The 10487-nt window shown below is 50.8% G+C and overlaps 1 protein-coding gene across 2 annotated transcripts; it reads left to right on the top strand.

Moving 5' to 3' along the window:
* The first annotated feature begins 600 nt into the window (after positions 1–600).
* LOC104915616 (uncharacterized) lies at positions 601–9366 on the top strand. 2 transcript variants are annotated; one of them, XM_085237904.1, is made up of 9 exons: positions 601–1525; positions 2853–3022; positions 3226–3345; positions 4099–4222; positions 4564–4650; positions 4739–4840; positions 5059–5198; positions 5694–5770; positions 6284–9366. In XM_085237904.1, exons 2-9 carry the CDS (start codon positions 2969–2971, stop codon positions 6519–6521), a joined length of 942 nt encoding a protein of 313 aa, XP_085094030.1. In that variant the 5' UTR covers positions 601–1525; positions 2853–2968; the 3' UTR covers positions 6522–9366. The 2 variants fall into 2 exon arrangements, with proteins under 2 accessions (XP_085094030.1, XP_085094029.1); XM_085237903.1 differs by lacking the exon at positions 601–1525 and having other exon boundaries at positions 1553–3022.
* The last annotated feature ends 1121 nt before the right edge of the window (positions 9367–10487 follow it).

The raw sequence follows: 10487 nt of genomic DNA, 5'->3' as shown, positions 1-10487 counted from the left end.
CATTCGTTATGCTGCTTTGCTCCCAGAGGTCACACCATATCCTGCACCAACCGAGGAGAAATTACACTCTCCTGTGCAGAGCCTCTGCAGCCTTCCCACAACCCTTGAGGACGGGTAGGGATACGGCATGACAGAAAAGGGATTTCCCTTCTGATGGGGAAAAAGTGCCCAAGGAACGTTCACATCCCACGTGCTGGTGTGTAACCGCTCCATGCCCGTGCCCCACGTGCTTCTGAATGGGCAGCACAGCTTTTGTTTCACTCAGCCACCTGGTGCAGAGCAGATCAGGCTTTCTGCAGGCATGGGAAATCATCCCATCACTTTGTGCCTTACAAGGAGTTGAAAACCTTCTCTTCTCAGAGTCCGACTTCCAACCCTTAGCACCTACAGTGAAGTGGATTCCGTTTTTCTAATATCCTTCAATTCCAAGCCCATGTTTTCCCAAAAGAACAGAATTTGGAGGTAACCACCTACAGCTCAGCAAGCGATTTCAGTGTCTATTTCTGATTGTGGCAATTATTCAGCTCAGAGGTCCCACTTAAAATTTAAGGTGCCCGTTTTAATTCAGACAAAGGCTGGAGGGTTGCAGCTGACTTCCCAAGACTGCAATAGGTGGTGGTGACACAGCCTCGGGCTTCCGTGTTTGTGCTAATCCCACGTTTCCTTGCTCTGCCCTGCAGGGCAGCTCGTGCTGGAAGTGGCCGCTATCACACTGTGAATGAAGGTCGGTGCAGGAGCAGCTGCTGATGGGAGGCAGGAAGTCCAGGCTAATGAACTCTGAGGCATCTCCTGGTGTGCTACCAGAGGCGGCAGTAATGATGTCGGGGGACAGTTGCAGAAGAACGTGAGGAGCTCCCCAGCAGGAAGCCACAAAACCGGCAGAAACCTGCAGGAGAGTCAGAGCATGCGCGGGAGCCCAGGAGGAAATGCAGCCCGGGTGTTTGAGCGGCGCCTGGCAGTGCAGTGCTGCAGCCCACGACCAGAGCTGTTCTGCCTTCGCCGGGCTGGCTTCCCAAGTAGGACGTGTCTGTCCGCGTAAAAACCAGAGGGCTGGCTCCTCCCAGAGCTTGCTGATTGATTGGAAGCTCAAATTCATCCAGCCTCCAAGCTGGAGGCAGCCCGGAGGCAACGTCTCCCGGGTCCAATCATGTGGAGCCGAGCGAGAGGGCAACCCGAGATGGCTGCCCAAGAGTCACCTTAATTTCTCTGTTGTCTTACTTCAGATAACCCCACTGGGTGCCCCTTGTGTCGGTCTCTTAGAATTTGGATCTAGGAGGCGTCCGCTTCCTTTGCTTATAATGAAAGCGCAGAAGTGATGCGGAACCGTGCTGAGGTCACAATCATTGCTGGGGTGGGTGGGTTTGGCCCTCAGCTGGTGAGCAGAGCTGGTGCTCTGGTGAGCGTGCTGCACACAGAGACTGAGCTCTGAGCGGTCCTTGGAAGGATCATCCTTGGAGAGCTCTCAGAAGCACCGCTGCGGCGTGTGTGTGACCTGGGCACAGCCCAGACTGACCTGGACAAAGAGGTGAGCTGGGCTTGGTGCTGCGGGGTTGCTGGAAGGAGTCTCAGCAGAAAAGCTGGGCTGGGGAGGAGCTCCCAGCTCAAACGAGGCCCTTCCCAATGGCTGCTTCCAGGGGAAACTGATTCTCTGAGAGATTCTGTCACACGTTTCGGTGAGGATGACGAATTGTCGTCGCTCCCCTGTGTAATGCTACAGTGCAATGGAAAGCACAGCAGTAATAACAGAGTGGCAAAGTCCTAGGCTGCAGCAAGTGAGGATTTGCCCAAGTGCAGCAGTTGGGGTCACAGAAAGAAAGGAAAAAAGCTGCTGAGCCTTGGAAGGCCTCAGGAAGGCAGGGATCTACAGACAGCACCCTTGCCACCACTGCCAACCCTTCACTGATGTCTGGGAAGGGTTTGCGTGCGCCCGAGCTGCCCTGGGTTGGCCCTGCCTTCCCACCAGGTGCTCAATCACTGCTTCAAGCTGTGACTGAGCATTGCCACTACAGCCCTGCAAAATGGCTGCCGGGCGCCAGCCTTCCTCTCAGACATGACAAAGGAAGAAGAGCACAGACTCCATGCAGTGCAATTTGTGCTTTAATGACCCATGGAGCCCTGGCTGTGCCGTATCCAGCATATTTTTAACAAAACCTCACTGAAGTCATGGTGGAGAGCCGGGTGCTCAGCTGGGGACATGGACTGTCTGGTGACATCACAAGCACTGTGACATCACAAACACGGTGACAACACAAGCACTGTGACACCACAAACACAGTGACACCACAAGCACTGTGACACCACAAGCACTGTGACACCACAAGCACGGTGCTTGGGGCCGTGGCTGCACCAGTGAGTGCCACAGCCGTGAGCGCTGCGCAGGAGTGTGGACACGCTGCGTGAGCTCTCGTCCCGGCTGGCAGTGATAGTGGTGGTGGCTGACGGGTGCTGCCCGCTCTCGCTGACGGTGCTGCTCAGCCATTGTCTGGTGTGTTAGCTGGAAGGGAGAAGGACTGCAGCTGTGCCTGGTAAGCCAGAACTGTACGTTTGTCAAACATGTGAGTCGCACCAGTGCATCCATTGCAGCTGCAGCAAGAGAAGATGAAGGGAGTCTTTTTCATGTCAGGAACGCAACATGTGTGCTGCAGGGTATATAACTGGTGATGAGATGGAGGACAGTACTTGCTGGGAGAAGCCGTGGCAGTTAGACACAAGTTGGATCTAGACTTGGCACAGTTCTTGCAGCCAGCTGCTTCGGAGACGTTGCCCGCCTCGAGAGTCTATACGGCATAAAAGAAGAAAGCTGGGAAAATGCTTAATCCTCATGATTCTGCCCTTGTTGATGCCTCCTGTAGGGTTCCTGTCCGAGAGGACGTTTTGGGGATCCAAGCAGTTCAAGACTGCAGCCGGCTCTTTCCAAGAGCGGGGAATTCCTTTGGAGACAACTCAGACTTGCTCTGAGAAGTTCCCCATGGCTCAGCAAGGAGACGACTGCTACTACTATTTCTACTCCGTCTGTCTGAAGGTACGGTTGGCTGTCTTTTGCCTGGATTTTCTTCCCTTCCCACACTTTTCAGAGAAAGCGGTGGAGCAGTGGGGACCTGCTGGTGATGCGTTACCTTCATCAGCAGTGGGATTGTGCGCTTGCTGCTAACAACCTGGGCTAACAGCACGGACACGTTTCAGGCTGTACTCTTATTTTCCTGTGTGGCTTCCTTTTGCTTGCAGGGAGACAGCTGTCCCTTCCGCCACTGTGAAGCGGCTCTGGGGAGTGAACGAGTCTGCCGACTGTGGGTGCAGGGTTGCTGTTTCCGGAATGACTGCAAGTTCAGACACATGAAAATTGATGTGAGTGTTTGCCTAAAGATGTGCTCTCCTAGATAGTCCACAAAACCACTGTTCATTGCTGTAGGAGGGCTGAATGCACTGCTGCAGGCTAGATACATTTGCTGTGAACATCGTACCGGTTTCTGTTTCTAGAGGAGACTGGGAGGAGGTAGGGGGAAGAGAATTCAATGCCTTAGGTATACCTTAGCCAGAGACGATCGCATTAGGTGCCAAAGGCATTTCCTCCCCAGGTACAAAAAGACCGCATTGCACAGGCACCTTAATCTGCTGGAGCAGGGTGGCAGGAAAGAGCGGGCACTGCCCTCCTGCCAGCGGGGCTTGGTTCTGCTCTATCACGCCTGCTGTGTCCTGGATTTCTTCAGAGCAGTTTGTTTTGCTGCTTGGAGTAGAGAAGGGTGGGGCAAGAAATGATGGTAAAGAGCTAAGGCTTGGTCCAGTCATTTCTGACGCACTAAACCACGACATCTGAAGGCACTGTATCTCCCAAATAATGGTAGCATTTTGCAGGTGCGTTGGTTTCAGCCCCCGAACTGAGAGCACGTGTCTGCTCTACCTGAAGGATAAGGAAGCAAAATATGCCGAGCGGTTACAGCTCATGCAGATGTTGAGAACATGCTCCCAGGTGTTTCCTTTCGGGATAAATGATGCTTCAGCACTGCGACAGACCTATCTCAGGCACAACCTGGAGCACGGCATCTCTTTGCAAACCTCCTCTGCCTGTTTCCGTGACCCTTCCTTCCTTTCTCTCTTCAGAAGAAGCGCAGTGAGATTCCCTGCTATTGGGAGAATCAGCTGGGAGGCTGTCAGAAAGCCCACTGCCCTTTTCTTCACCTGAAGGAATGCGGTGGGAACGCACCGACCGTACCACCAAGCAACGGTGAGTTCCTGGTGGCATGAAGCATGAAAGACTTAATTATGAATATTACTTCTGAGCGGGTGCAGGATGTCAGGTAACCATTCATTGGGGAGGGCAGGGAAGAGTCCTGATAAGTGAAATATTGGTTTGCGTTTTGGCTTTCAGAATGGGGATGGGTTTTTTTCTGGAGAGAGGTAAATGCATTGCAGGTCTGTGCTGACTGCAGAAATGGCACAACAGCTTATCAGCAGAAAGGCAAATGTAAGAAACCATGCTTGAAAATTGGAAGCTTGTGGCTGACTGTGCTGAAACCTTCCTCCAAACAGATGCTCTTCAATTATTTCTTGTCTTCTTTCTGCCAGAAGCTGACCCGAGCGGCCTTCCTCTGAACAGCGGCCTTGCAGAAAGCCTGGAGAACCAGACAGAGGTTGAGGAGGCACCAGAGACAGGTACAGATACTGAACAGGCATCTGGGTTGGATGCGCTGTCTTTCTCCTCAGATTTTCTGATTGTTCTCTCCTGGACTGTTCTCTGCAGTTGACATCCCAGCTTCCTCCCATGGCCCGGCTGCAACAAAACGCAAGCGATCTGAGGAGACGGGCAAAGCAAGGGAATTGCCTCGCAAGAAGAGAGTCAAGGGTGAGCACAAGGAGCTTGTTACAGTGCCTCAGCACAGTAATGCTGTCACTTAGCATTGTTCTGGGTCAGTTTTCCTTGCCCTGGACTATTACTGAGTGCAGCTCCTGGGTTTCTTCGTTCCTTTCGATGTGCTGTGGGTAGACAGAGAGCACTGTGTGGGAATGATACGAGAACGTGGATTTCTCTGGAGGCACAGCAATCTCTTCCTTTTACTCCAGATGGACGCAAGGTGCGCGGGAGGCCTATTGACTGGAAGACCACCTTCCCCACAATGCGGAGACTGAAGCGGAAAGCAGCACAGATGCAACCATCTGCTGCTGAGGACACCGATGAGCCCCCAGCCAGAAAACTGCCAATGGTAAGAACAACAGCAACAGCAGTAGGGCATAAGGAAGGTTTACATTGCTCTTGTAGTAATGGTAGAAATTTCAAACGTTCTACAGCTCTTCTGTTTCCTCCGAAGGCAGCGGATGTCTCACAGGGGACTTGTGGAAATTTTCTCTCGTGATTAGATGTACACAGATTTTGTCCATGAATGCTGTGCTGCTAAAAACGCCCAAGGTCACTCGTAACCTTCAAGGGAACGCTCTCTTCAGGAGCACTGTGTTTCCGTACTTGGGATCAGGCTCAGCAGCGCCCAGGGAAGGGAGGAGCAGCCCTCAAAGACCATCCGGTGTTCCACATGTCCTACTGTGGCCAGGGGTGGCGGCCACAAGATTCAACTGCCTGGAAACCCAGCCAGCCAGGCCCTGAATACCTCCAGGAATGGGGCATCCACAACTTCTCTGAGAACAGCAGCTACTCAGAAAACCTTTGAGCCCTGCTTCGTACACACTGTCTTGTTTCTTCCTAGGCGATCCTTGCTTCAGTCCCGCCCGAGTACACCCTGGTCAGCGTTGACAGCGTTGAAGTCCCACAGCTTCCAAGCAGGTGATGACCACTACTTGTTCTTCACCAGTGCCCTTCAGCCATTACACATAAGTTCTTTCGCATCAGGGGACAAGTCGAGTGTTTGAGATGCGTCATGGCATAATCCAACAAAGGAAGAGGTCATTTGCAATCATTTCAATTGCTTACTCAAAGTCTCTGCACAGCGTGTCATGGGGAGAAGTAACTCAGTCAGTGAACAGGTTTATGCAGAGGATGACTTCTTCACATATTTACAGTCAAATAATGAGGCTGGCGATGTGTTTCTGCTACAAAACCTGGCCCCTGTTGGCTAGGCTCAAACTGCTCTGTCTGTCCAGATCAGTTCCCACTTCGAGCAATGTGCCTGCTGGTATCTTGCACTCTAAAGGCAGCCGCAGGTTAACTGAATCGCCATCCCTGTGTGAGTGTGAGGTGCGGGAGGGGTTAACCACAGATCTCAGAGCTGGTTTGCTGAAAGTGTATCTCCAGTTAGAAACGCCAGGTACAGACTATTCTCTTCCTTGTTCTCCCCAGTTGGGAACTGCTTTCAGGAAGCCAGGAAGACTCTGGGGCACAGTCAGAGATCAACTCAACATCCCATACCTTGCAAACAGATCAGGTGCAGCAGCTGAGCTGCACAGAGGCAGGGAAAGAACTCTTCTCTGAGGATGAAGACCTCGAGGAGTTACTGATGGAAATCACAGAAGAAGAACAGGAAGGAGAAACTGATGAGGACACTGTGGGTACAGATGAGCTCCTAATGATACTCTGAGACCAATGACATTGCAACACCATCGTCTGATTGCATATTTTAAAACAACAACAACAACACACAATTAAAACACAATTAAGACCAACCCTTTTTCTTTTCAACCCGGTTCCTTTTCTTTCTTATTCTGAGGGACACTTTTCCTGAAACAGTGCAATGAGTCTTAAAGCAAACTGGTAAAAATCAGCAGTGCCTGCATTCTGTTCTCCCGATTTCCCTGCTGGTCAGAGTTCAGGGGCTGTGCACCCACTCCCCAGCTCTGGGTGGATGCCTTCAGCATCAAGAGCACAAAGCACTTGTGTGGGCACAGAAAGACGTCCATCCAGAAGGCTGAACCTGAAACTTCTTCCTTCCTCCCCCCTTGGCAATACTCTGCTTTGGATTCACGAGGAAGCTCTGGAGTTCTGCTGCCTTGGACAGTGCCTGTGTCAACGGCAGCACCCACCTCCCACTCCCACCTCCCACTTTCGCACCCTTCTCTCAGGCCTCTCGCTGCATGCTGCAATTCTTCTCTGTGAACAAGAGATGCACACCCAGTACGACCAGCACACCCCTTTCCTTGCCCAGACCCTGTTGCCCGTGGGCAGCAAGGGGCAGCGGCTTGGAGCGTTAGGGCAATCCCTTATTGGATCTGACTCCTGCTTCTCATCCCACTGCCCAAGAACAGCGGTGGAGTCACTCATCTCCTGACAGCCCAGTGCATCTGCACTGGATCGTGGCCAAGGCGGCAGCACGGAATTTGTGAGTCCAGCAAGTGCTGGCATTTGTGCCGCTGGTGGTAAGTACCAGAAGATTGCACCATCCATGGAGCTGCTCTGTACAAGCACCTGGTCAAACCTGGGTCGGGACACCTCTCAGGGATGAACCTATCCTCAGGGCTGTTGATCAACAGAAGCTGTGGCTAAGTCCTCCCACTCAAGTCAGCCACAGTTATTATCTGCTGAGGAATGCCATTGCATGGTGAATAGCTGCTCTAAATTCAAGTACAGGGAAACCGTGAGCAGAGGCCAGCTCATTCTTCTTACATCCACCTCCCTACTTATTTATGCCTTTTAATTGTATGCATTTGTTGCACAAGTGTTGTTTTAGATCCACATATTTCTCTTATCTGTGTATGTCTGTGATTATCAGTGCATAGATGTAGGGTATCCTGTTAGAGAGTGTCCTGTTAGTGAGTGTGGCTCTTGTCCTTTCAGATTAACATAACAGATTCCAGTTCATGTGTTACATTCAAACCAGGAACAGTAATGTCCTTACAGTGATAACCTCCATGTGTACTGTAGGCCCTGCTCCTATTAACAAAACAGCAGTTATTATTTGCAGGTTAGACACAAAGTCAGCTACCCTCATCACTCTATGCAAAGATTTCCACAAATAAGGACAGGCAGAGTTGCCACTTACGGAGAAGACTGATCAGAATTGTTCGTGTAACATGAAATGCCCTCCTCTACAACTTCTAAGGGATAAAGATGCCTAAAGCTCACCTTTCAAACACCTTCAGAGGTTTTTGAGGAGGCCATGTCTTCAAAACCTGCACATGCCCAAACACTGGCATGATCTTCCACGAGGTAATTAAGATTGGAACGCACCTGCAACCTGGATTTTTAGATACAGAGACCAAGTCAAAAATCAAATGCTTAAGAATATCATAGAATGGTTTAGGTTTGAGGGGACCTTAAAGATCACCTTGTTCCAACCCCCTTGCCATGGCAGGTTCTGTCCAGGTCCCTCTTCATGCCGTCCCTCCTCTCTGTTGTGCCATCAGCAAACTGCTGAGGGTTCACTCAGTCCCTCTGTCTGTGTCATTGATAAAGGAGCTGAAGAGCACCAGTCCCAAGAGGGACCCTGGGGGTCACCCCTCGTGGCCATCCTCCACCTGGACATACCCTACACAATCTCCACAGAAAGAAGGAAACAGCTTTCCCTTGTGTCTTTCGCCTCCTGCAAATGGACGATGACAAGAATTAAATACGCGTTCAGAGCCCCAGATGTACTTTGCCAACTAACAGCCATTGATTTTCGATAGAGATCTGCAACTGTTACTGTGCTTGCATTGCCCCCTTCACAGCAAACTTTGCAGGAGTGTAGCAGAGTCTGACTGCTGCTCCTAATTGAAAGAAGAATGAATCATTAGCACATCTTTAAACAGTTTGACTGGAGCAGTAAAACAGAATCAAGCTGCAGGGCCGCCATCTTATTAATTAGAAGAGCAAGGGTAAGAACTGTGCTGGCAAAAATCTCCCAAATGAGCTGCTTTGCAGTGGAAAGTCTGGGATTGCAGAGCGCAATCAAATTGAGCAATTTGTGACAAAATTCTTTTTGATTGCTAATTGGCTTCTATTTTTCCATTTGGAGCATATATATATATATATATATATAAAAATAATAATTTTCAGGCACACCTTCAGGCAGGCAGAGAAATTGGAGCTCCTCTTGGAGTCCATGATGTAAGAAGATATCACCGTGGGACATGGGTGCCTTCTTTGCTTTTAGCTAATTGCAACATAAGAAGTGGCTCCATTTCCCCTGCAATCTCAGGTGCCTCTGTTTCAGTCTGCTTCCCAGAAATAGCCTGTCTGAGTAAGTATGAGCAAAACATCTGCCTCCTGTGGCGAGAGGCACCAGCCGTGGCTCAGCCAACCACGGATATAAATGCAAGCATCCCTAGAATCTGGTTTGGGGGAGAGAAAAAAAAAAAGTGTTCTTACTTCAATAATATTCCTCAGTCTTCTGCTGGGGCATCCTGCATGGTACATCCAAAAATAAGTGATTATCCCCAGGGGACTCCAGTCCTTGGGTGCATGGAGGGGGCTGAACTCAGGCATGGGTGACATCCCAGCAGCCACAGACTGACGGCTCAGCTGCTGAAGCAGCTCTCCTCTTGCTCTGCTGTTAGGCAAAGTTAAATTAAAAGAGTCTTCACGCTAAATTACGCCCATGTTTAATTACTGTGTTGGCACTACTATATCACTAAATGGTATTAGCTGTAGGTGAGGACCCTGCTCTTTCTGTTGCTGCAGAATGTTTCCTGGAGTGGGTGCTTGCGTGTGACTGCACTGGCAAGCATGGCAACGTGTTAGAAGTCTGATCAACATCAGAAAAATTGCATCCAAGGCAGAAAAAAAAAATCACAGAATGGCCCAGGTTGGAAGGGACCTCAAGGATCACGAATCTCCAACCCCCTGCCACATGCAGGGCCACCAACCTCCACATTTAATACCAGCCCAGGCTGCCCAGGGCCCCATCCAACCTGGCCTTGAACACCTCCAGGGATGGACGGGGATCCACAGCCTCTCTGGGCAGCTGTTCCAGCACCTCACCACTCTCTATAAAGAACTTCACCCTGACATCCAACCTCAATCTTCCCTCCCTCAACTTCAAATCATTTCCCCTTGTCCTGCAGTTATCTACCCTTTCACAGAGTTGATTCCCCTCCTGTCTGTAGGCTCCCTTTAGGTACTGAAGGCAGCAATGAGGTCACCCCACAGCCTTCTTTTCTCCAGGCTGAACAAACCCAGCTCCCTCAGCCTGTCTTTGTAGGGAGGTGCTGCAGCCCCCTGATCATCTCTGTGGCTCCTCTGGACCCTCTCTAGCAGCTCCCAGTCTCTTGGGGAAATACTTTTTTTTAAACAGGGAGGAATCTTACTATTAAATGACAATTCAGAGACAGATCTCTGCCTCCCACCTCACCATTCAGTTGTACCATTTGATCTTCTGGACGAATCCTTGCATCAGCCTGCCCAAGGCATATGGTTTTTAAAGGAGTGCAGACCCTCACCCAGGCAAGCCGCATCACTTTGTGCCATGACTTTCTTCACAGCCGGGTGCTCTTCACATCCCGCAGCTGTGGCAGCAGGATCGCTCGGAAGGTTCCTCTACTACCACTGCTGCTGACAGCAGTGCATCGCAGCGGTCCAGGTGAACGCTGCCCACGTCTGCCCGCGTTACGTGGGATGAACATCTCCCAGC

The sequence above is a fragment of the Meleagris gallopavo genome, chromosome 16 (assembly GCF_905368555.1).
Source record: "Meleagris gallopavo chromosome 16, MGAL_WU_HG_1.1, whole genome shotgun sequence".
Taxonomy (NCBI): domain Eukaryota; kingdom Metazoa; phylum Chordata; class Aves; order Galliformes; family Phasianidae; genus Meleagris; species Meleagris gallopavo.
The sequence above is the reverse complement of the archived record's forward strand: the minus strand, read 5'-3'. Positions and strand labels throughout refer to the sequence as shown.

Coding starts and splice junctions, on each gene's coding strand:
- LOC104915616 (XM_085237903.1), top strand. CDS start 2,822: ATGATTCTGCCCTTGTTGATGCCTCCTGTAGGGTTCCTGTCCGAGAGG. Junction 3,023..3,225: donor TCTACTCCGTCTGTCTGAAG/GTACGGTTGGCT, acceptor TTTTGCTTGCAG/GGAGACAGCTGTCCCTTCCG. Junction 4,841..5,058: donor TCGCAAGAAGAGAGTCAAGG/GTGAGCACAAGG, acceptor CTTTTACTCCAG/ATGGACGCAAGGTGCGCGGG.